The sequence below is a fragment of the Rattus norvegicus genome, chromosome 18 (genome assembly GCF_036323735.1).
Source record: "Rattus norvegicus strain BN/NHsdMcwi chromosome 18, GRCr8, whole genome shotgun sequence".
Classification (NCBI taxonomy): Eukaryota; Metazoa; Chordata; class Mammalia; order Rodentia; family Muridae; genus Rattus; species Rattus norvegicus.
Genome location: NC_086036.1, coordinates 12082774 through 12106292, shown reverse-complemented (window position 1 = coordinate 12106292; position 23519 = coordinate 12082774). Strand labels below are relative to the sequence as shown.

The following is a 23519-nucleotide window of genomic DNA, read 5'->3' as shown; positions in this document are numbered from 1 at the left end:
TCACACAGCATTAAGTTGCCACAGCTGTCCAATTCCTTTTCTCATTTGAAACTTACTTCATTATTTTCCTAAAATGAGACACACTTCACTCCATGTGATTTTAGGCCACAGCCCTTTTTGCTTAGAAGAGAAGCCGTGCTCTCTATACTCACAAACCCTGTGAGCCGTTGCTAACTTCACGAACCTCACTGCACATCTTTTGGGTCATTTCTACTCCCTGACGCATTTGTTAAAGACTGACACAGGATCAGTTTCCGAGGAGTATCAATGAGGAAGTTCACTGTATTTTTCTTGGGCTAGATCAAAGTACGCACAAAATATTATTTACACCATACTAATTTTTTTACATGTTCTATGATATTTGTATTTCAAAATTATCTTTTTAAAAAAGATACACAGCACATAGGTATGGCAAGTTAAACAGGTTTTTCACTCATAAAAATACGTTTTGAGTTTCCTTACCAAATGACAAAACAAACTAAAACTAAAACCAAAACCAAAAACAACAAACCAAAAAACCCCAGCTGCATCTATTGCCTTTATTCCAAGCTGCCCTGTAAGGTAAACCAAGCACCTCAAATCCCCATTGCTATTAATAATACTCTCATATCCTTATTAGTGACACCAGAATAGGTGTTAGAGACAGGAACTTGCATTCCAAGAAGGAAGCCAATCTACTAACCCACACTGCATTTTAAGGTGACAGCATCTTCTTTTGGTGTTGATAATAGAGAAATGAGAAGATGCTTGGGACATATTCCTGTCTAACATCTTAGATAATTAAAAAAAATATACACAGGTTTGCTCTGCTGGAAAAAAATCAGATAATCAGAAATGATAACATACCCAGCTTTGGTATATGAGTCAGAATATTTGAATTATACTTATGATCAGAGATTATCCACTAAGAGCCAAATTAGTCCAACAGTGCTAGCATTGCTAAATTTAAAAAAGGTACAAATACCCAAATTTGTCTGGTACGTTTTTCCAGTTTGCTTTGGTCATAGATGGGAACAGGCTTCTTTTGTATAGAGCATACTGTAGGAGCCTCGAAGCTCTGTGGGAGCCACTATGCTGCCAGAGGCACTAGGAAGGGGGCAAATGACTCTTTCTGTTACAGTGACATTTTGAGTGACATGTGGGTCAAAGGTGGCAGTGGTGGGTTGCACAAAGGAACCTGATGTTGTGTAAGTTTCTGTGAGCAAGTAGTTACCAAGCTGTAGAGGATCAGGGATGGCAATAGCAGGGTGGACAGACCCAGAAGAGGACAAAACAGAAGTATCTTGGTTGCCAGGCAACACGTGGCACACTTTGGAACCTGATTGGGTGACTTCCAGACCGCCAGGCAAAGTCTGGTACCTGTTAGAACCCGACTGGGTAACTTCCAGACCGCCAGGCAAAGTCTGGTACCTGTTAGAACCCGATTGAGTGACTTCCAGACCGCCAGGCAAAGTCTGGTACCTGCTAGAACCCGACTGAGTGACTTCTAGACTGCCAGGCAAAGTCTGGTACCTGTTAGAACCTGCCTGAAGGGCTTCTGTAGGGCGAGCACAGGCGTCAGCCCCAGAACTACTGTCTTTAGGGCCTGGCTTTACTTGCTTGGCTTCGTCATCAACGCCAAGACATATCTCTGCAAGCTTTTTAAATTTGGGGCCAAGGGAGTCCAAGAAACTGTCGTCCAGGTCATCGGCCATAAAGCTGCAGGAGCTGAGGGCTGGGGAACGGGGGGCAGCATCCTCGCCTTCGTCATCGTAGATCAGCAAACAGTCATTCACTTCACGATCATCCTCTTCCTCAGCATAGGCGGATGATTTCTAAAGATGGAGAAGGAGAAATGGACCTTATACTCTGTTCATAAAACCCTAGATGCACAGAACACATGAAACTCAAGAAGGATAACCAAAATGCGAATGCTTCACTCCTTTAAAAGGGCAACAAGAATACCCTTGGGAGGGAATAGAGAGGCAAAGTTTAGAACAGACACAGAAGGAACACCCATTCAGAACCTACCCCACATGTGGCCCATACATATACAGCCACCAAACTAGATAAGATGGATGAAGCAAAGAAGTGCAGGCTGACAGGAACCGGATGTAGATCTCACCTGAGAGACACAGCCAGAATACAGCAAATACATGGGCGAATGCCAGCAGCAAACCACTGAACTGAGAACGGGACCCCCGTTGAAGGAATCAGAGAAAGGACTGAAAGAGCTTGAAGGGGCTCGAGACCCCATATGAACAACAATGCCAAGCAACCAGAGCTTCCAGGGACTAAGCCACTACCCAAAGACTATACATGGACTGACCCTGGGCTCCAACCTCATAGGTAGCAATGAATAGCCTAGTAAGAGCACCAGTGGAAGGGGAAGCCCTTGGTCCTGCCAAGACTGAACCCCCAGTGAACTAGTCTGTGGGGGGGAAGGATGAGGAGGGGAACACACATAGAGAAGGGGAGGGGAAGTTAGGGGGATGTTGGCCTGGAAACCGGGAAGGGGACTAACAATTGAAATGTAAATAAGAAATACGCAAGTTAATAAAGATAAAAAAAAACTGTATATGATGCCTGGAATCTATCACTGGGCTTTTGATCTTTGTGTTGGGGTAGGGAGAGCTTTTCCAGTATGCATTGAGACAGTTTTCACTCCATGAGGACTTTGTGTTAACATAGTCCTTGTTGTCTTGTCTTGTGAGTTTCAACTAGTGACTCAATTTTGACAGCCACCAAAGTTACTTGATTTATTTTGACAAGAGGAAGCTTTTATTTCCTTACATTAAAAAAAAAGCGTAGAAAAATGAATCTTAAAACCAACAGACATAATTAAGTAACCAGATGTCCTATATAAGTGGGATAACCAAGTCTGACGGTTTGCTACCTGAGAGAAGTAGGATCCTAGGAAAGTCATGTTCACTGGTGCAGCATAATCCTTCAAGGTCCCTCCAGTGGAATGCCTCGTTCTCATCGTTCCTGAATGACCCAAGCCAAGCGCCACTGCAGCTCCTGATCCCGTAGCTCCTCCTAGCTTGGTAGTCATCTCCATTCCGGAAGCACCTTCTACTAGGGTCCCTCCAGCGTAGGTATTTGTGCAAACTTCTAAAGACAGGAGAGAGAGAAAGAGAGATCTCTAATATTTCATGCTACGATTTTTTTTTTGTTCAGGCTCCTATGTATGCATTTGTGTGTACATTTGTATGCACCTTCATAGGCGTGTGCATGTCCATGTGTGCACATGTGTACATGTAGAAGTAAGAATTCAATCCTGGGTGTTATTCCTTAGGACACTGTCCATCCTTCTTGAATCAAGGGCTGTCTCTGGTCTGGAATTTGCTGATTCAGCTTGGCTCTCTGACCAGCGAGCCTGGGATTTGCCTCTCCCACCTCCTCAGTGCTGTGAGTATAAGCATGGGCCACCATGCTCAGCCTTTTCATGAACCCAGGACCTCGTGCTTGCACAGTGAGCATGTAACTGACAAGTCATCTTTTCAGTCTCCACAGTTTTTTCATTTTTGATGCTCATGAGCATGTAAAGCACCAATGTGAGGGCAAGCACAGTGATGTGGCTGGGACAATGACATTCTGGTAGGCTTATGTGAGGGTAACAGAGCAGGGTGGGGGGCATGGGCCCGTGGAAAGCCCTGAAAACAGATATCAATTAAACCAACAGCGCAGGGGAAATAGATTGTCAGTGGCAATAGCCAGAAACAAAGAAAGCGAAAAGGCAGAGTAGTCAACGAAGAATAACCATGGACAACTTTGGAACTCCTGTGTTCTCAGGAACAATAACACTGCAGTCAAGACAGTCATAGCGTTTCAGTGTAGAAACTGAAGAGAGGGAAGGCCTCCATGATGTCCATCAAAGTAATAATGGAGGATGTGAAGAAAAAGGTGCAGAAGTTTGCTTGTTCTTCCTGTTTCTTCTATAGCATGCTTTCCCGGAGTATTTAAATCTATGTCTAATTTTTATTTCTGTGTATATGTGCGTGTCTCTGTGTGAACATGGGCACACGTGTATGGGTGTCCACAGATGTCAGAACAGGATGTCAAATCCCCTGCAACTGGAGCTAAAAGTGCTTGTTAGCCACGCAGTGTGGGTACCAGGAACTGAGCATTGGGCCTTGTCCCCGTTCTCCAGCTCAGCGCCTGTTATCTTTCACAGGCGATTCTAAGTTCAGTCTTTGCTCTGAAATGGGAGGAGCAAGTGAATGTCAGAGACGCTGCTAAAGGCAGCCAACCGGAGAGAACTTGTGCAGATTCTTGCTAACTATAGAATTGGCAATAAAATCCAATGAGGTTAAGGATCTTACTACTCACTAGTGTAGAGTGTACTTCTGACAATGAGACAACATGATTAAAATGCCAAGAAGTGACAAATTCACGTAAATGCCAGCTTCAGCTGTCATGCCCCATAGTGACTGTGAAGGATTACTAAGTTCATAGTTACATGAGGGAAAGGGACAGAATTGAAGACACACACACACACACACACACACACACACACACACATACACACACACACGCACACACACACTCACGGGGATGCTCACATGTCAAGCACAGATACGCTAACGTGAGACTTGACAGGCAAACATGACCCAATCTGACCTACCATGGACAGTGGTAGGCACAGTTAATGCTTACATTTTTATTTAGAGTGTTCTAAATGCTGTAAAATATCACCTAATTAGAAATTATTAATTAGGGGTTGGAAAGATAACTCAGAGGGTAAGGGTACAGGCTGCTCTTTTAAAAGACCCAGGTTCAGTTATCAGTATCCATAAAGCAGTTCACAGCTGTCTGTAACCCCAGGCCTGCACATGGAGCACAGATGCAATGAAGGCAAACTACCCATAAAGAAAATGTAATAATGAATGAAAAAATGTTTTCAAGATAATGATAAAGATAAAGATAATAGCCTGAGGGCTATGCTTGCTTCAACCTGTTAAAGTTTGGAAAAATCAAAATGAAAGTCTTTAGATTTTCCAAACAGTGACATCATCAAGTGGATTAACTTAAGGAGGGCAGACCAATGCTGGGAGAATTAGAATATAAATATTAAGATTAATTAATCAATAGAGATATTGATATTCTATTAATAAGATATTAATAGAAATAACAGCCAGCTTCTCACTGCAGTGGCGACCGTTCCTGTTGTGCACACACATGTGCAATTACGGACCACTCCTTAATTCTGACTAGTTCTTCTTTAACCCACCGTTGCTTTCAAAGACAAGTTTCAAAAATAAATTTCAGTTTGAGAGAGGAGGGCTTCAAGTTCAAGGCCTGCCTAGGAAAAATTAGTGAGACCGTGTCTTAAAAACAGAGAGCATAAGGAAGAACAGTGTCTGTAGCTCAGCGGGGAACAGTTGCTGAGGGTCCGCAAAGCCTGACTCAAATCCCAGCACAAACAAGTAAACAAATTTGACGTTCACTCACCAGAACTTTCCATAAAATCTGCTCCATTGCTTGTGACTGGAGGAACACAAATATTTGTGATTTCCTGAAAATGATGTTAAAAGATAAACACATAGGTTTCAGAGCACTATAGGTAAGGTCCCTTGTAAGTGATAACTTTACATTCCTTCTAGGGGTGGCCATTTTCCAGATGTGACATCTATAAAGCAGAAATCCTAAGTTCCCATCCCTGAGTCTCTGCTCCCCGCTGAGGGCTGAGATGAACCCTGATATCCCTCTGTTCCTCTTCCCTATTTCTACAGGAATCATTCTCCTGCTCCATGACTGCAGGACGACTTTACAAACCCAGTCCTCACCTTGTCTTCGGGCTGAGCTCCTTCGATTCCCCACTGATGAATCGTTCCTTCCGAGCCATCGGGCACTGGGACAAAGCCACCTGTCCCTGCTCCTCCGATGGGACCTGACCCACAGTCACAGGTCAGAAGCAGAAGTGGGGCCACTGGGCAGGAACAAGGAATGGTTGAATTAGTTAGAAATATTTGACATGGGAATTGTCAAAATGTTACAAAGACAGCACAATATTTTAAACATTAAAGGGATGTATTTAATGAAAGCAAAATTAGTGTTTACAGCACACAATTTAGTAAGCGAAACGCAGTAATCCAATGATCATGGAGGAGGCAGGACCATTTCTTGGAAGATTTGTATAGTTTCTCAATCCCTCTCCATACTACATAATAAAATAATAATAATAATTATTGATATATATATTTAGTGTGTCTATTGTGTTCTGTAAGTATGCACACAACTATGATACCTCCATAGCCAAGATTTTAGGTGATATATGACAATACTTTAGCAACCTGGTCTTTAGTAATTTCTTATTAAATGGTCATTGACCAACAAAGTACAAGAGCAACGAGAGAGAGAGAAAGTGTGTGTGTGTGTGTCTGTGTGTGTGTATCTGTGTGTGTGTGTCTGTGTGTGTGTGTCTCTGTGTGTGTGTTTGTGTGTGTGTGTGTGTGTCTGTGTGTGTGTGTGTGTCTGTGTGTGTGCACGTGTGAGGATTGGGGGTACAAGGTGCTGGGAACTGAGACTCGGACTGCTTGTAGAGTCTATGCTCCTAAGCTCAGAGGTCTTTTCAGTGCACTTTTAATTGTGCTTGGAAGATCTTCCAGCCGTTGCATCATTCTTTCTGCTAATGGGCTAAAAACCATTTATTTGAAAATATTTATTTCATATGCATGGGTGTTTTGCCTGCATCTATCTCTGTGTACCCTGTGCATGCCCCGTGCATGCAGAGGCCAGAAAAGGTGTCAGATTCCCTAGAACTGGAGTTACTGGCAGCTGTTAACTACCATGTGGGTGCAGTGGTTCAAATCCAGGTCCTCTGGAATAGCAGCCATTGCTCTGAGCGGTTGACCCATCTTTCTAGCTCCAGAAATGCTAATTTTTGAAGCAGGTGTTTATCGTCTTCTGTTGTCAGTGACTCATCACCTTCTCTGCCCTGTCAGGGCCACATGAACTTGTCAACTAGCTCACTGAAGGGGTGTTAGGGAGTCTCTAAATCAGGCATCTAGGGTTTGAGTTTTGGATGCCACTCCTCTCCAGCTCTGTAAGCCCAAGTGTCTTATGTGATTTTTCTTTGCTCAGCTAACTCATCTGTTCAAAGAGGAAATAAATGGTTCATCATGGTTGTCTGATAGATAGAAGAGACAGTAATGGATGCTAAGGAAGATTGCTAGCATTGGTAGAATGAACTACATAATTATGCAAATTAGGTCAGCCCTATATTTCTATATAATTCGGTCAAGTTACAAAATAAATGGGATGTAATTGATATATTATCTTGAAATTTAATGTAGGATATATATAAATTGTATTTATTTTTAAAATATTTTATTTTATTTTTTTAAATATTTTATTTTTTAATTATGTGCACATATATGTGTGTGTGTGTGTAGGTATGTACATGTAATTGCACATATCTCTGAAGGCAAAACATGTCCCTTTTCCACATGTCACCTGAAGCTGTAGTTATGAGCCATCCAAAATATGTGCTGGGAACTGAACTCAGGTTTTCTGCAAGAGCTAGATGCTCATAGTAACTGAGCCATATTTCTGCCCCTAAATGATATTTCTAAAGATAGTTGAAGTATAATATATTATCATGAGAATTTGTTTTACCATTAATATTTTTATGAATTTGTTAAGGATCTCTTGTTTATTCAACTCCTTTCAAAGTTCCCTTAAGTAGAGGGTAGAGGACTCTCACATTCAGAGAACCATTTGATTAATGAAGTGTTGATTAAAATGAAAAATTTCAGAAGTCTATCTATTGAATAAAATAAAATGCATATTTATTAAAAGGTAGTACAGACACGTAATTTCCCTAAATGTCTTCAGTATTATGTGTGAACATTAAAATGTGTTTTTAAGGACTTTTACATGTCTAAGTACTACATGAGGGCCTGGGAGTTATAGGTCACTGTGAGCTTCCACATGGATGCTGGGAATTGAACCTGGGTCCTCTGCTAGAGCAACAAGTCCTCCTAAGCCATCTCTGCAGCTCAGGTGTGGGCATTTGAAAGGGATGCACATGAGGTAAGCTCTGTTTTGAGACCTTGTTGGGTTAAACAATAAATTCTCAGAGCTGAATTTCTGTTAGTGTGCACCAGGATGTGAGTCCTAATGTGAGCCTTCTCTAACGCTATTTGACCAGCATGCTTTCAGTTTAGGGCCTCGCCAGACTTGTGTATGCATCTGAGATGTTTACGTTCACCTTAGAAAGCCCACGTTTACGCATAAAGGCATGGTTTAAGTGCGAACATTATTGACTGAACATAGAGTAGATTTATAATTTCTGTCTCTCTTGTCCATCCTCCCTCATATGTGTGGAGTGTGCCTATGATCTCACACCTGGATGAGCATGCTTATGGAGGCCAGAGGGCAACCATGAGTATCATCTCTTAGGTGTTGTCCACTTTTTGTTGGGTAGGCACTTTCAACGCCCAGAGCTTTGCTAAGTAAACTAGGCTAGCTGGCCAGTGAGCTGTAGGCATTAGCTTGTCTCTGCCTCCCATCTTGCTGTGGCTGGTGTACAAACATTCTCCATTGCTCTTGGCTTTTTAGGTAGGTGCTGGAGATCGAATCGAGGTCCTCATGCTTGTGGGAAAAACACTTTACTGACTGAGCTGGCTCTCCAGCCCTGTTTTTTTTTTCTCCAAAATGTTGGCATATATGACCTCTTTTGCTATATTTAAATTGTTACTAAACACATTTCAGACTCTTTCTACAGTTTCCTTCAGCTTTGCCAGTCAAGCGGCTAGAAAATGATGCTTCTCACATTGTACAAATGAGCACTATGGCTTTTGTAAATGACATTATTGCCATGGATTCTGAAGGACATGTGTGTTTACTCACGTAGCAACATCAGGAGTCCTAGCAGGATCAAGCCAATAGCAGCAGGCCCCAGCCTCCAGGTTGACTCCTCACGGATAAAAGGCTCTCTGCTCGGGCCAGGGGCTCTGCACATGCTCCGGTCATCACACTGACACACTGTCAGGGTCAAGCTCTCTAGTGTGTCACACTGCCCATCCTGATTGTCCTTCACGATGACTGGGACATTGTACACTCCTGGAGAGATATGCTGCTGGGCTTGTAGAAGTGCTGAGGTAGCTAGAAAAAATACACATCAATAGTGAACGTAGGTATCATTTGGTCTTAGAACTTCTTGTTTGTGATAATGGTGACAGACTTGTCCTGGCATCCTGGTCACAAATAGCAGAGCTGGGGTGACTGGAGCAATGCTGAGTGGTATTAGAGGTTTGGCTGGATTGGTCTGTCTATCACCAAGTGTCCCATCCGTGACATGTAGACCATGCTTGGCCCAAAATAGCTATAGATGCAGCCCAACACGAAGCTATAAAAGTTAATTAAAATACTAAGAGATTGTTTTTGCTCGTTTGTTTTAGACTGATGGCTAGGTACTTGAAGTCACTAGAAGACAACTTCATAGTGTTGTATCATGAAACACACTGTCATGAAAAAATAAACATATCTGTACTCTTGCAGCCCCCAGGCTCTTGCAGTTCCAAGGTTGTGGGTTGGACATCCCTATGTGTCCCAAGACAGCTCTTCTTCATCCAGTGGTTTCCAGAGTAGCCAAAAATTTGGGTGCCCCTTGCAGCCCCTTCTTGTCACTCATTCCCACAGTCTGACAGGCCCATGAGTCTCCTCCACAAGGCCCTATATTGCCTTTCCTTCCCTACTAAAGAGGATAGAAAATGCAGCATCACGCCAGTGTCAGGTCCCTGTCCTGGACTCACCCACTCTTACGTATGTCTATACCAATACTTACAGGTACATGGCCTCGCATGGCCTCATGTATGCCTTTACCTCTGACCCTGTGTCTGACTCACTGACCCCTTCTTCCTAAGTGGGGACCCTGACAGTGCTGTGTTGTTTGAATCATTCTGGATCCCACAGTACCCCTGACATTGTGCCATGGCTACCCACTTTGCACTGCCCAACCAAACTCAGTATAATCACCCCATTCTGCCACCCCCAGGAATTGACCCTGGAACCTTGTGAATGCTGGGCATGTGCAGGACCACTGAGAGGTACTCTTAGCTGTCTCTTCATCGACAATTTATCTGTCTGGTAAACTCACTGGGAGACCAATGTACAGTTTGGAGCGATTTCTTTAAATAGGATCAGAAGTGCCAAGGGTTGAAGGTCACTCAGAGCAAAATCTTTGGTCTCTCTCTGGTCATGGCTAACATATGATGCAGGATACCATGGAGCACATCCATGAGAAAAAGCAAGATCTGTACAATAAACAGTGAAGGAAAATGAATTTATGGAGGGTTAAAAGTGCTTTGATGGTCAGTTTACAGTCCAGAAAGGGAGATTTTTATTGTCTATGAGACTTTTGAAAAGCCACCGAAAATAATAGACATGATACACTTTAGGAGCAAAGAATTCCCTCTTCTTCACTGGTTTGTAGATGTCAGTCTGCCATGCTTTCAAGGTTACCTCTTACATGGCAAGCTCCAGCCCAGGCTGGCTGTACAGAGACCTCGGCTCCACAGTGATGCTAACAAACATAAAACAGCCAATGCTGATGGAATTCATAATTTCTCTTCTCCCCAGAAGAGAACAGATTCACATCTTAGTTTCAAAGAAGTGTCCTCAGTCTTTCTCAGAAAGGACCTCTGTCAAAGGATTCAGATTCCTCCGGAAACACACAGCAGCAGCAGTTTTGTCTATGGAAGGTAGTCAGACTCACCATTCAGCGTCGTGATGGTCCACACAACCGGCAGCTTCAGTGGCTGCTCCTCCAGAGACACTGTGTAGGGGCCAGTGTATTTAGCCCTGTCCAGGGTTCTCACTGAGAGGGTCACCGATGGTGAGGATGTACAGATCTCTCTCTTCTCCAGGACAACTGATGGACAGTTTTCATTAAAACTGGGCACTTCCACATATACTGTGCCTGTGGAGGTCTTACCAGTGTTTTCTGTAAGAATAATAATTGAGCATTAAAGAATTACAAGGAGTAAAGCACAGAAAATCGCCTTCCGTTTGCTCTCTGACTCCCTCCCTCTGCCTTCTTCCTTATCTCTCAGCTCCCCTTCTCTTGTCTGTCTCTTCAGCTTCCTTTCTTTTTCTGATTTCTTCCCTTCCTCCAACCTCCTTCCCTTCCTCCCTCCTTCCCACCTTCCTTCCCTCCCTGACACTCTCTCTCTCTCTCTCTCTCTCTCTCTCTCTCTCTCTCTCTCCCCTTCCCCCTCTCCCTCTCCTCTTCCCCTCCCTCTCTTCCTCCCGCTCCTTCTCTCTCTGGTTGTGAGCCTAGCCTTTAATAGCTGAGCCATCTCTCCAGCCCCTCTCTCTCTTTGATGAAGAGTTGCTCTAAGTTTCTCAGGCTGGCTTTGAACTGCCCCAGCCTCCTGAGTAGCTGGAAGAGTAGATGTGCCACTGCATCCAACTTATAAAAATGGAATGTTTTGTATTTCTTTTTTTGCTTTCAAGATAGGATAACTTCTCATGAAAAATTATATTTTTATTCTCAGGAGTAAAAAGACATCATCCTACTTCCATAACTAATAAAACCAATTTAAACTTGCCAAATTGCCTATTGTCTCTAGCAATCAGCATTAGTATTAGTCAAATATTCTTAAAGTCAGAATAATGAATTCACTGATTACAAATGAAATCGTTATGAAAACAATAGCCTGTAAAGCTGTGGCTATATCTGTAATCAGGAGAGGACAGATTCTTGCTCCTGCAACTTGAGCCCAAGTATTTGGACTCAAGTAATTTTATTTGTTACTTAAGACCTCTCCTGGGCATACACCCAAAAGATGCTCCAACATACAACAAAGACACATGCTCCACTATGTTCATAGCAGCCTTATTTATAGCAGCCAGAAGCTGGAAAGAACCCAGATGCCCTGCAACAGAGGAATGGATACAGAAAATGTGGTACATCTACACAATGGAGTACTACTCAGCTATCAAAAACAATGACTTTATGAAATTCATAGGCAAATGGATGGAACTAGAAAATATCATCCTGAGAGAGGTAACCCAATTACAGAAAAACACACAGGGTATGCATTCATTGATAAGTGGATATTAGCCCAAAAGCTTGAATTACTCAAGCTACAGTCCACAGACCACAGGAAGCTCAAGAAGGATGACCAAAATGCAGATGCTCCCACTCCTTCTTAAAAGGGGGAACAAAATATCCATAGGAGGGGATATGGAAGCTAAGTTTAGAGCAGAGACTGAAGGAATGGCCATTTAGAGCCTGACCACATGTGGCCCATATATATATATATCTCCACCAAAACTAGATAAGATTGATGAAGCTAAAAAATGCATGCTGAACGGGACTGGATATAGATCTCTCCTGAGAGACATATCTAGAGCATGTCCAATACAGAGGTCAATGCTAGCAGCAAACCACTGAACTGAGAACAGGACCCCCTTTGGGGGAATTAGAGAAAGGATTGAAAGAACTGACTATATATACATGGGCTGACCCATGGCTCCAGCTGCATATGTAGCAGAGAATATCCTTGTTGGGGCACCAGTGGAAGGGGAAGCCCTTGGTCCTGTCACAGTTGGACCCCCAGTGCAGGAAAACGTTGGGGGAGGGGGTGGTAAGGGGGTGGATGGGGGCATTCATATGGGGGAGGGGGAGGGGATGGGGGGACTTATGGACAGGAAACCAGGAAAGAAATAACATTTGAAATGTAAATAAATAAATATATCCAATAGAAAAATAAAATTAAAAAAAAAAAGCTTACTGGATGAAACTGCACACTCAACATCTTTCTCTGGCCTCTACAAATACATTGGCATATGCACCCCCATACACATATAGATGAACACACACTCACACACACACACATGCACACACACATGGACACTCACACACATGCACACACACATGGACACTCACACACATGCACACACACATGCACACCACATGCAACACACGCACACCACATGCACACACACATGCACACACAACACATGTACACACACATGCACATGCACATGCATGCACACACATGCATGCCCACATACACACATACACATACATAACACATGCACACACAACACATGTACACACATGCACATACACATGCACACTCACACACATGCACACACACATGCACACACACATACACACACACATATGCACGCACTTTCTCCCACACCCATAGTGAACCAAAGGGACAAGGGTTATGGGCACTACCAACTAAGCGGAGAAGTGGAAATTCTTAGGTTCCGGTATGGTATCTCAGATTCAAGGTCCAAAGCCCCTAGATAATGATCTTTAGTAATAAAGGAAATATATAAAACAGTCATGACCATCTACTGTGGAAGAAATGCTATTTGAAATAATAATTCACTCAAAACCATGGAAATATCTTTCTTACCGTCTATGGCCAGAACCTCAGCAGAGATTGTCTTGTTAACTATGAAAGTGGAATCTCGGTTGATGTTTTTTACAAATTTGATCTCAGCAGTTTTTGAATCAATAACAAGAAAACCACCATCATTACGACCCAGGACATATCTGTTTTATCATAGAAAAAAATATTTATCTAGTAAGTATTTCTTATGCAGTCCACATATTTATGCATGATCTGAAATATTGTATATGTACTTATTAAAAAGCATCAGGGTGCTGGAGAGATGGCTCAGTACTCAAGAGAACTTGTTGTTCTTATAAAGGACTTGGGTTTCGTTCCCAGCACCCACATGGCAGCTCAGGTCCAGAGTTCCTCTTCTGGTACCTTGAGTAAATGCACACACAGTGCACAGACACACAAAACAAATGTGAATCAACCTTATATTAAAAAAAGAAAATCCACACTTCATAATCCTTACATGTGCATTAGTCTGGTTACTCAAACTTTGGTGTGCGAAAACAATAAAACAGAGTAAGCAAGCCTTGAGCCTCTGTTCTTCTACTGTGGCCGTTACTCTGCTGGGTGCTTTATGCCTCAGCCGCTATGGACTTTGTTTGTGCCAGCACAGAGTCTTATCTCACTGGAACTCACTCCTGCTACGAACATTCAACCTCTTGCAAGACTCAGCTGTGAAGTTCTTTCCTGATTTTCAAACAGGCTAAGGTGTCCCTTTTTCTTAGTTCCCACTAGTTTACGAGCATGTTTTTGCTTGTGACATAATATGTTCTACTAAAGTATCTGTGTATCTCTTTTGAGTTATCCTTAACTTCACCCCTTTTATATCTCACTCTTTGTCAACTTGTTGGCTGAGCATTATGTTGGAATCTCATATAGATGAAAGCCACAGCAAGGACTCAAAGGATACAAAACTTGTCTTACCTGACAGAGGAGGCAGCTTTACCAGTGTCCTCATCCGTCGCTTGGTATGTCCCCAGGATGTAACCAGCTAATTTGTTAATGCTTACACCCCTTTGCACAGTAAATGTCCTGGAAGGAGGACGGAATGAAATCCCCTCTTGGACATTGATGACTTGAATTGTGACTGGAGTTGACTGCACTTGGTACTGAGAGATCACTGACTGGTGGAACTCAGCTTTGTTCCTCACGGCAATACTAAATTGCATACTTTGCATTTGTTCATAATCCAGAACCTGGAGTAAAACCAGATTAGACAGAAGGAAGTGTCAGAAAAGACAGAACAAAATAAACATGGTCTGGAAGACCAAGAGATGGACACAACCATCAGTGCAAGAAGTGAATGGGAGCTTCTACTTCTGTGGACCAAAGTGGTTTAAAAAGCCATCGTACTGTCAGATAGAGTGTCTTAGGGTTCTTAACTCACAGGTCATATTTTGGTAACATGTTTATCAAACACAATGTCTCCTTTCTATACTATCAAGACATCATTAAACCTTTTTGGGTTGTGAGGTAGAACTTAAAGAAGTCCTAACTTGTGGTGACACGGCTTGCGCCTTGATTCCGTTATGTCTGAGTTGTACATTGTAAAGCCCAGGCTTTGCTTTCTCAGCTTCTCACCTCTAAATGTTATGTGCATTTTATTAACGTGTTTAAAATTTATTCTTCCCAGTGCTGAGAATCCAACCCAGGGTGTTAACTATGGCAGGCGAGTGCACTCCCACTGTGCCGCATCCCAGGCCTCAACTTTTCTTATTGAAGAGCAAAGCTAACCTCTGTCAGATGGTTGTAAGAAGGAACAAATGAAGTCTTATGATACATTGTTACAAAGAGCAACATTGGCTGTTAATAAAATATTCATTGGATTCATAAACAGTAATGTCTTTTCTGACAAATAAAATTCCAAGGTTTAAAGGACAAATTACCTCATTTTGGTTAGCAAGAAACCCGATCAAGTCTTTTTTTTTCTAACAGTGAGCAATTGACCCAACTCTTCATAGAGCCAAGTTTAAGTGTTACTTGTAGTTTACTTGTAGCTGCTTGATTTTTTAAACTAAGGTGGCCCAAATCAAGTCCCAAGAAATCCTAGGATTAGATTAGCATTTTTCATTCATTAGTTGTCGTCATCCTCCTCCTCTTTCTCTTCCTTCTCTTCTTCCTTCTCTTCCTCCTTCTCCTCCACTGTTGCAGCTGCTGCTTCTTCCTCCTCCTCCTCTTCTTCCTCTTCCTCTTCTTCTTCTTCTTCCTCCTCCTCCTTCTTCTTCTTCTTCTGCCCCTGCCCCTGCCCCTGCCCCCTGCCCCCTGCCCCTTCTTCTTCTTCTTCTTCTTCTTCTTCTTCTTCTTCTTCTTCTTCTTCTTCTTCTTCTTCTTCTTCTTCTTCTTCTTCTTCTGCCCCTGCCCCTGCCCCTGCCCCTGCCCCTGCCCCTGCCCCCTGCCCCTTCTTCCTCTTCTTCCTCTTCTTCCTCTTCCTCTTCCTCTTCTTTTCTTCTTCTTCCCCTTCCTCTCCCCCTCCCCCTCCTCCTCCTCCCTCCTTCTCCTCCTCCCCCTCCTCTTCTTCTTCTCAGGATGAGAGATAAGAAAACAATAATTTCTGTTTTACCTTTTTACCAGTAGAATACTTTCTCAGGTAAGAGATCTGAATTTGAGCAGCTGCAATGACTACTCCTGGGAGCTCAGAGTTTCCCAGTGGAAGGGAAGACATAGGTAGAGACAAAGAGATCACAGGACTGCGTGTGGAAACATGGGTTCTAAGAGTGTTAGGAAAGGCATCTGAGAGGTTTGGAACAGAGTTGAGCATTGAAGGATGCTGTAAAGTTATCCAGGGAAAAGTGAAGACACTTTTGGATATCCCACGTTGCAAAAGGTGATCTGAGAAGGCTGGTGATGCTGTAGGACCTTGGGCACCATTACAGGAAGGCCTACTGTTTCATTTGGCATTAGGTGGTTACCCACCTGGATTGGATGTTAGAATCATGTTGGCTAATTTAATACTCAATAAGATAAGGGTTTTACCCACAGATTTACCACACAATTCCTTTTTGTATTCCAGCTAGAAAAAGTTGCAGATGATTTGAAAGTGCCATCAGTGTTGTGGTCCATCACTCAGCTAATGAGAGCCAGGGGAGAATTAAAGAAAAGAGGAAGTCATCTAACTAGTAGTAGCAAGAACTAGGTCAAGTGCGGACAGGTAGCGGGGGACACTTGCTAGATGGCACTGCAGTAGTACAAAATGGATGGAGCAGGTCAGGCAGAAGATAGGGGCAGAAGGCAGAGACAGAGGATGGGGGTGGGGAGAGGCGGGGAGAGGCGGGGAGTATTCAGATTTCAGGTGGGGGGATTTGTCAAGTTGAACCAGAGCTCAAGATTTTGCTTTTACGTAGCAGAATTTGTTAGCAGTTCCCATTTTCTGGAGAAAGTGTGACTTCTTTTTGTGAGGACAATAGCCAATGTATTTAAAACACGTTGACAAGTTCCCAAGCCACCATCCCAGGTATTCTCGTCTCTTCTGAACTCCAATCTAATTGCAGACTTTGTAGATTTGATGACTATATGAAGTGTCTCAGTTTTCCTGTCCCAAGAACATGCAAAGCCACGTGTGTGTGTGTGTGTGTGTGTGTGTGTGTGTGTGTGTACCATGTGTGCATGTGTGTGTGCTCTATGAAAGCATAGTAGCTTGGAAGGAAAAAATTAGTAAATCAATAAATGTGTTTAGACAGTACAACCATGATTATAGTAAACACTATCTACTTTGGTATGTTTTCTAATTTTTAGATAATAAAGTGGTAACATTATTAATGTAATTTGTCTGTAGAACTAGTTCTTTGAGTTACTACAGAATATTTTTACCCTCTAAGAAAACTCAGATCTTACCTTAACCAACTTCAGGATGCCTTCATTGGTTCTAGGATCTGTTTCGATTTCAAACCAATTCCCTTCATTCCCAGAGGTAAAGAAATACACAGCCAACCAATTATCTGTGTATTCTTCATCCCAGTCTGTCACTTGAAATCGGAGTAACTCTGAATTCAAAGTATTTTCCTCAATACGTGCTGAGTACTGAAAGGGAGAGACACAGGCTTTCAGATTCAGTGCTAGGAGTTGTGAGGATAACCTGGATGCAGCCATTGCTAGGGTCCTGTGGCTAATCTAGCTGCCTAGGCAAATGTGCCCTTCCCCCCCTCCCTGCATCAACCATCCAACAGAGGAGGATGTCTTCAGTCAGGCTGAATGAGTGTAGCTTTGTTCCCCTGCTAGAACCCCTAGGCAGGTGCTCGAGATTCAACTCTAGGGTTTATCTAAAACAATTAGATTTTTAAAAAATAGCATTAATCCTTTCTTCTCGAAATATGTGTTAATTCACACTGACTCTTTACCTCTTACATTTAAGCTTATTTTTTTTCTAAAACAGCAAAGCACAGAAAATTAAAAAGCCACTAAACAGGCAGTTAATGAATTGGGATGCTAAACTATAAAGCATATATAAAAATGGTTCTTCAAGGACAAGTGGATGTACCTGCGAGTCCGTAAGCACTGGGAAGTTGTCGTTGACATCTTTAATTTTGATACTACATTCACACTGAGTCGACAGTCCTGTTCCATCGTTGTCTGCACCGCTCACAATCAAATGGTAGCTACCAACTTGCTAAATTTGGAGATAAAGAACAAAGGTTAACTGTCAAAGATCAAGAATGGCCGGTAGTTGCTTTCCTTGGATAAGATAGTGAAAATATTTAAGTCTATGAATCATGGCTCTCACACATTGTCCATGGCAGAGACAGGCTGGTGGGGCTCCAGAGGACTGGGTGGAAGCAGCTACAAGAGGCTACAAGAAGGCAGTGTTGTGGACTCAGAGAGGAAACGGGGGTCTGCAGTGATGAGGGGGATGTGATTGTCTCAGAGAATCCCCCTTGTCGACTTTCCCTACCGATCTACTGGGGGAAAATGTGTGAAAGTAATGGATCTGAGTAGCCCGTTGCGGTGGAGATACACGGTGGTGGCAGAGACGATGAGAGAAGACAGGAAGGGATTCTTTGATGTTTTGCAGGCAGAGGTAAAAGTAAGTGGAGAGACATCTAGAGAAAAGGTACGCCATCAAAGTTTTATAGCAAATAGAAATCTCTTCATCTAAAAATTCTCTCCAAATCTTTAGGAATTAATCACAGTGCAGTCTTTGTTTCTGTACACCAGCGTCCTCCTTAATTTTCCCACTTGAGCTGTTGTGTGAAAGGTTGCGATCACAGGAACCCATTGTCACCCTGGAGACAGTTTCCCCTAGATTGGCTCCGTGAAGAGCTGGTAGCCTTCCCCACTTCTGTTTGTATTCCCAGACAAGATGGAGGCACCCCTCTCTCTTGGGTTGCTTGCCATCAAGCCGTTTAGGGTTTTGATGCTTTCAGGTAGCTTGTTTACCTCTCGATCGAGAGAACTGGTCAAAGTGCGGACTTCTCCGGTGTTTCTGCTGATGAGGAACATGGACATGCCGGCGGGCTCCTGGGAGACAATTTTGAAGGCGATTTTAGAGTTCATATGGTTTGGCTCGTCCGCGTCTGTGGCATTTAGGATCATCACCAGGGAATCTGGGAAAATAGAAAAATCATCAAAGTCTTAAATTATGCTCTCATCAAATAGTCAAAATCGTTTAGCACTGATTCCTACGTTTTAAAAAACACTATGTCAGGCTTGCAGTCTCTTTCTAGAAATTATCGGCTTTCAGAAAAGTCTTTCAATGCTCTCACAGCCCTGGCTTTGTTGAAGTTGGGTCTGTCTTCTGTTTAGAGCGCCTCTCCACATGATGCACCTGTATGTTTCCTTTCCAAATGATCCAAATAACGTGAGCACGTCTCTGCTCCTTATTATATAAAAACATGGCACCTGTGCACCCAGGCTAACAGACCTACCTCATCAGCTTTGTGGCTCCCACGGAGGCTCTGCATCTAGGCACCAAATTGGTGACAGAGCCTTCATTTGCAAATAGAATTCTGATGTAACTGTTAATTAAGAGTTAGCTACAAAGTTTGGAAAGGAAATCTCAGACTATCATAATGACTTTTCTGCTACCGAATGACTGAGCAAACTAATGGAACAGTTTGTGAAAACGGTGGAAGGGTACGTGGAATTGAAAGCTGTGAAAACTGGAGGTGGTTGGCGCTGTAAAAGACTTACTTGAAGCACTGTTTTCTTCAATTTCACCCTTGAATATGGTTTGTGAAAATATTGGAGCATTATCATTGACATCTAAAATTTTCACTGTCAGTATAAGTGGTCTCTCTACATCTTGTCCCAGGGCATTAAGGGCTCGGCATGTGATCTAGAAACACAGGGAGAACATGCGTCATCACCATATGGAGTTAGTTTGTATATTATTAAACTCATAGAAATTGGACCAATATTGGCATGTACAGAGTTTAGTGAGGAAAGAAGAGAAAACACTTCTCCAAACCGTGGGTAAAGGTAAATGTTCCCACCCTCATCTTTGGTCCAGTTGCCCCTTCCTTAAAGCTGCTGTGTCTTGGCAGGATGAAGTTCTGGAAAGCTGTGTGCTAAATCCCAGCTGTCTCTGGGCACTCTCCAGGTATATTATGTCAGAAACACGAGCCATTGAAGAAGATTGTTAATAGAGGGGCTAATATTATTTTTTGATAGACTATTCCCTTTTCTTATAAACCTACCAGACATTCTAACTTCATAAAGCACATGAAGAAGGATGACTTGATTGAGACCTTACCAGGAAGCTTGGGGTTTCCTCACGATCAACTATGGCTGTTATGTTGATGTCGCCATTGTTTGGGTCAACAACAAAGATCCCGAAAGGGGGCTGATCAATTCCCACTCCGGAAATGCGGTAAGTAATTTTCTGATTTTTTTGGAAATCTGAAGTGATCTGTAAGAAAAGGAAAAAGAAAAAAAACCCAAACAGACAAAAAAGAAAATGGTTTAAATGTCAAGCTGGCCATTGACGAGGCTTCTCCTGCCTCCTCTATCTCCCTGGTCTAAAGACATCTGTTTACTTGGCTACTTCTTTCCATCACGGTGCCACTTACTTCCGGCTCTACTTACTAACTGGAGAGCGGGAGTTAGAAATAAGTATGGTTGTTCTGCCCACCAGCACATCCAAGCATGACTAGTCATTATGGCTTTTGAGTCCTCATTTGGGTTATGGCACCATGGTGGGAATGTGAAAAAATTGTTAGAAAAAAAATGGGGACTTAGTCTTGAGAAGACTTCTAGATACAAAATTCTTACTTAACTCTTCAAAGGGATGATTCTCTGAGTGGGAAGGAGTGACAATGAAGGGGAAGGGAAAATGATGCAGCAGACGTTCAAAGTATGTATGAGTGTGAATTGGTCTTTATTGTTAGAATTTTAAAGCTATTTAACAGAGAGACTAGTACATTGCTCACGAGATAGATCATCATTCTGCGTCAGTAGTTTCCCATCCAGTCATCTACCAGTCATCTCTCTCCCCTTTTATCCTTGTTTATTAGAGTCTGGACATACACCAATTTATACATTAAAAAGAGCCAATACATTTCTTAATCCCATTTTATAACTCCAGAGTTTATCATTCCTATATCTTTTAATTTCTTATTTTTTTACCATTACTATTATTGTAGTATTGTTGGAGGCAGTACGTTGTTGTTCTGTGGACTTTCTAGGTTACATATTACTAGGTGGAATTCCTGTATCATCTTTAATTCTAAGGCTCACACGGCTTCTGTCAATATGGCTCACCTTGGCAATTGGGTTTCGTTTTGAGTTGTCTTCTCTTTCTCTGCAGGGCTTTGCAAATTTCACCCATTCACGTTTGTACCTCCTTTTGGTCAGCTGCAATGCCATCCTGTCTTCTCTGTGCTGTCCTCCCGACTGCGTTGAAAGAGATCCCACTTTATCATATGCATGGCAGACAGTCTTCGCTTCGAACGTTGTCATAGATAGATAGATACCTATGCTGAGGAACTTTGTGTTTCTATGTTGATGGCCGTTTGCTCACTTTGTCAAGAAGCAGCACTAAACTGGTCATTACTAAGCTATGTGATTTTTAATATTAACATTTGATCATATTTGATTTCCCCCTATATATTCTGCAGTTGACTTTGACTTGTTATGTGTTTAAGATAAAAAGTAAAGAGCCAGATATAGTAGTGCAAGTCTGAAATCAAGAACTGGTGAGGCTGAGGCAGGAGAATTGTAAGGAGTTCAAAGCTAGCTTGGTCTACATATGAGTATCACACTAAGTGGGACTACATAAAAGACCTGTTCTTAAAAGACCATCAACCAACCAACCAACCAGCCAACTAACCAAGCAACCAAGCAACTAACTAACTAACTAACTAACTAACTAACTAACCAACTAATAGAATCCAATAAAATGAAGAATAAAAGGAAATAAGCAAGACCATATGAAATGATAATCATAATATTTATAGATACCCTTAAAAGATTTTGGATTATTTGCTAGAATTTTAGTTTTATATGTTTTCACAGTTGATTATCAAATAATTTGATTAAATACTTTTCTCAATATGATTTTAAGTTTTAAAAGTAACCTCTTATTTCAATGATAAAAACTATGCACTTACCTCTATGTGTAGTTCCCCGTACACCATGAGCACCACCTGTAGACATCAGATAGAAAATGTCACTGGGTTCTTCAAACGCATGTCTATTTAAAGCTAATGGTCCTTACTATTGTATTCTGTTCTTCAGATTATAGTTTGTTTCTAGTTTTAAATATTTTGGTGTACAGAAACATTCCAAAGTTGAAAAATCCTACAGGAAAAGGAATACCCTTGTCTCTAACTCTTCAATCTGACTTCAGACTTTTTAAAGATCATGCGTTTTATTTTATGTGTATGAATATTTGCCTGCATGCATGTATGTGCACCATGTGTGTATGTGCACGTGTGTGCATGTGTTGGATCCCCTACAACCAGGGTTAAGGATGGATGTGAGCTGCCATATCAGTGCTGGGAATTAAACCTAGGTCCTCTGTAAGAGCACCAAGTGTTATTAACTCCTACAATATATCACCAGCATCATGATTTTCATGTCACAGAAGAGGAACCTACCAGAAGTTAGAGGCTGAGGCTGGAGGATTGTAGCTAGTTTGAGACAAACGTGGCCTATATGGTAAATTTAGATCTGCTTGAATACAGAGGGAAACTGTCAAAACCAAAAGCAACAAAAGGAAACAAAAACAAAGAAGACTCATAGCCACCACCATGACCATCACCATTATCAGCATCACCGTCATCATCACCCCCATCTCTTTGACTACAAATTGATGCTTTTGGCCAGTTGCAACCACTACATGTTTCTTACATGGTTATCATATGATCAGCTCCCAGAGCTTCAGAAACTGTCGTGATAAACTTCTGAAAGTGGTCATGGAATGATTCAACACTATGATGTTGGGCATGGTGGCACATGCCTACAATCCCAGCATGTGGGATGCTAGGCAGCAGGGCTGTAGAGAGTTGGAGGGCAGCCAGGGTGACACAGCGAGACCTGTCTAAAAACACTAGGAAAAATAAAAGCAGCAACAAAATCAAACCCCTGTTATCTATACCGTGTGTTTATTTAAAGCTTATATATAACCCTTATATAAAAAGTTTAGCTCCTTTTTTTTTTTTCTGGAGCTGGGGATCGAACCCAGGGCCTTGCGCTTCCTAGGCAAGCGCTCTACCACTGAGCTAATAGCTCCTTTTTAAGACAGGTTTTTTTTGGCTCTGTGATTTTTCTCTCCTTCTGTTCTTTTTAAAGCTGAACTAGAGTAAGGAATATAGAATGGAGCTATTCTGGTTTATGAAATTGGAACCTTTTCTAGAAGCACGGGCTATTCTATGGCAGTCTCAGGTGTTGCTTGCTATTTGATATAGGTCTGCTCTTCTCTTTCCTGCTGCAACTTAAACATTGAACTTTATTTTGAATTCCAGATGTGGTGGTGCTACTCTTTAATCCTAGCACCCATGAGGCCGTGGTAGGCAGATATCTAGGATTTTGAGACCATCCTGGCTTACATAGTGAGTTCTACGCTAGGCAGGGCTACATAATGAGACCCTGTCATAAACAACAAACTAACCAATAAACAAACAAGGTCTTCATTGTATATTACTGATATAAAAATTAAACGAGGAGAGAGGAGGCTGGGCAGCCGGAATCTGCTTTCCCAGGAGCCCACAGGCCTGGCATCTGTGTTGCTTT

The 23519-nt window shown here is 42.3% G+C and overlaps 1 protein-coding gene across 1 annotated transcript in view; it reads right to left on the bottom strand.

The window, feature by feature from the left end:
* Window positions 1-338: 338 nt before the first annotated feature.
* The window catches only part of Dsg3 (desmoglein 3), a 31634-nt gene continuing 8453 nt past the window's right edge, over window positions 339-23519 (bottom strand). The window contains exons 2-16 of the mRNA NM_001191079.2: window positions 21896-21931; window positions 21048-21179; window positions 20041-20196; window positions 19479-19623; window positions 18726-18892; window positions 17830-17958; window positions 17187-17372; window positions 14280-14551; window positions 13365-13504; window positions 10703-10930; window positions 8836-9090; window positions 5769-5911; window positions 5434-5497; window positions 2876-3093; window positions 339-1814 (exon numbers count right to left, since the gene is read on the bottom strand). Coding sequence (NP_001178008.2) covers window positions 1002-1814; window positions 2876-3093; window positions 5434-5497; window positions 5769-5911; window positions 8836-9090; window positions 10703-10930; window positions 13365-13504; window positions 14280-14551; window positions 17187-17372; window positions 17830-17958; window positions 18726-18892; window positions 19479-19623; window positions 20041-20196; window positions 21048-21179; window positions 21896-21931 — 3084 coding nt within the window. The 3' untranslated portion in view covers window positions 339-1001. The remainder of the gene's footprint in view (window positions 1815-2875; window positions 3094-5433; window positions 5498-5768; window positions 5912-8835; window positions 9091-10702; window positions 10931-13364; window positions 13505-14279; window positions 14552-17186; window positions 17373-17829; window positions 17959-18725; window positions 18893-19478; window positions 19624-20040; window positions 20197-21047; window positions 21180-21895; window positions 21932-23519) is intronic.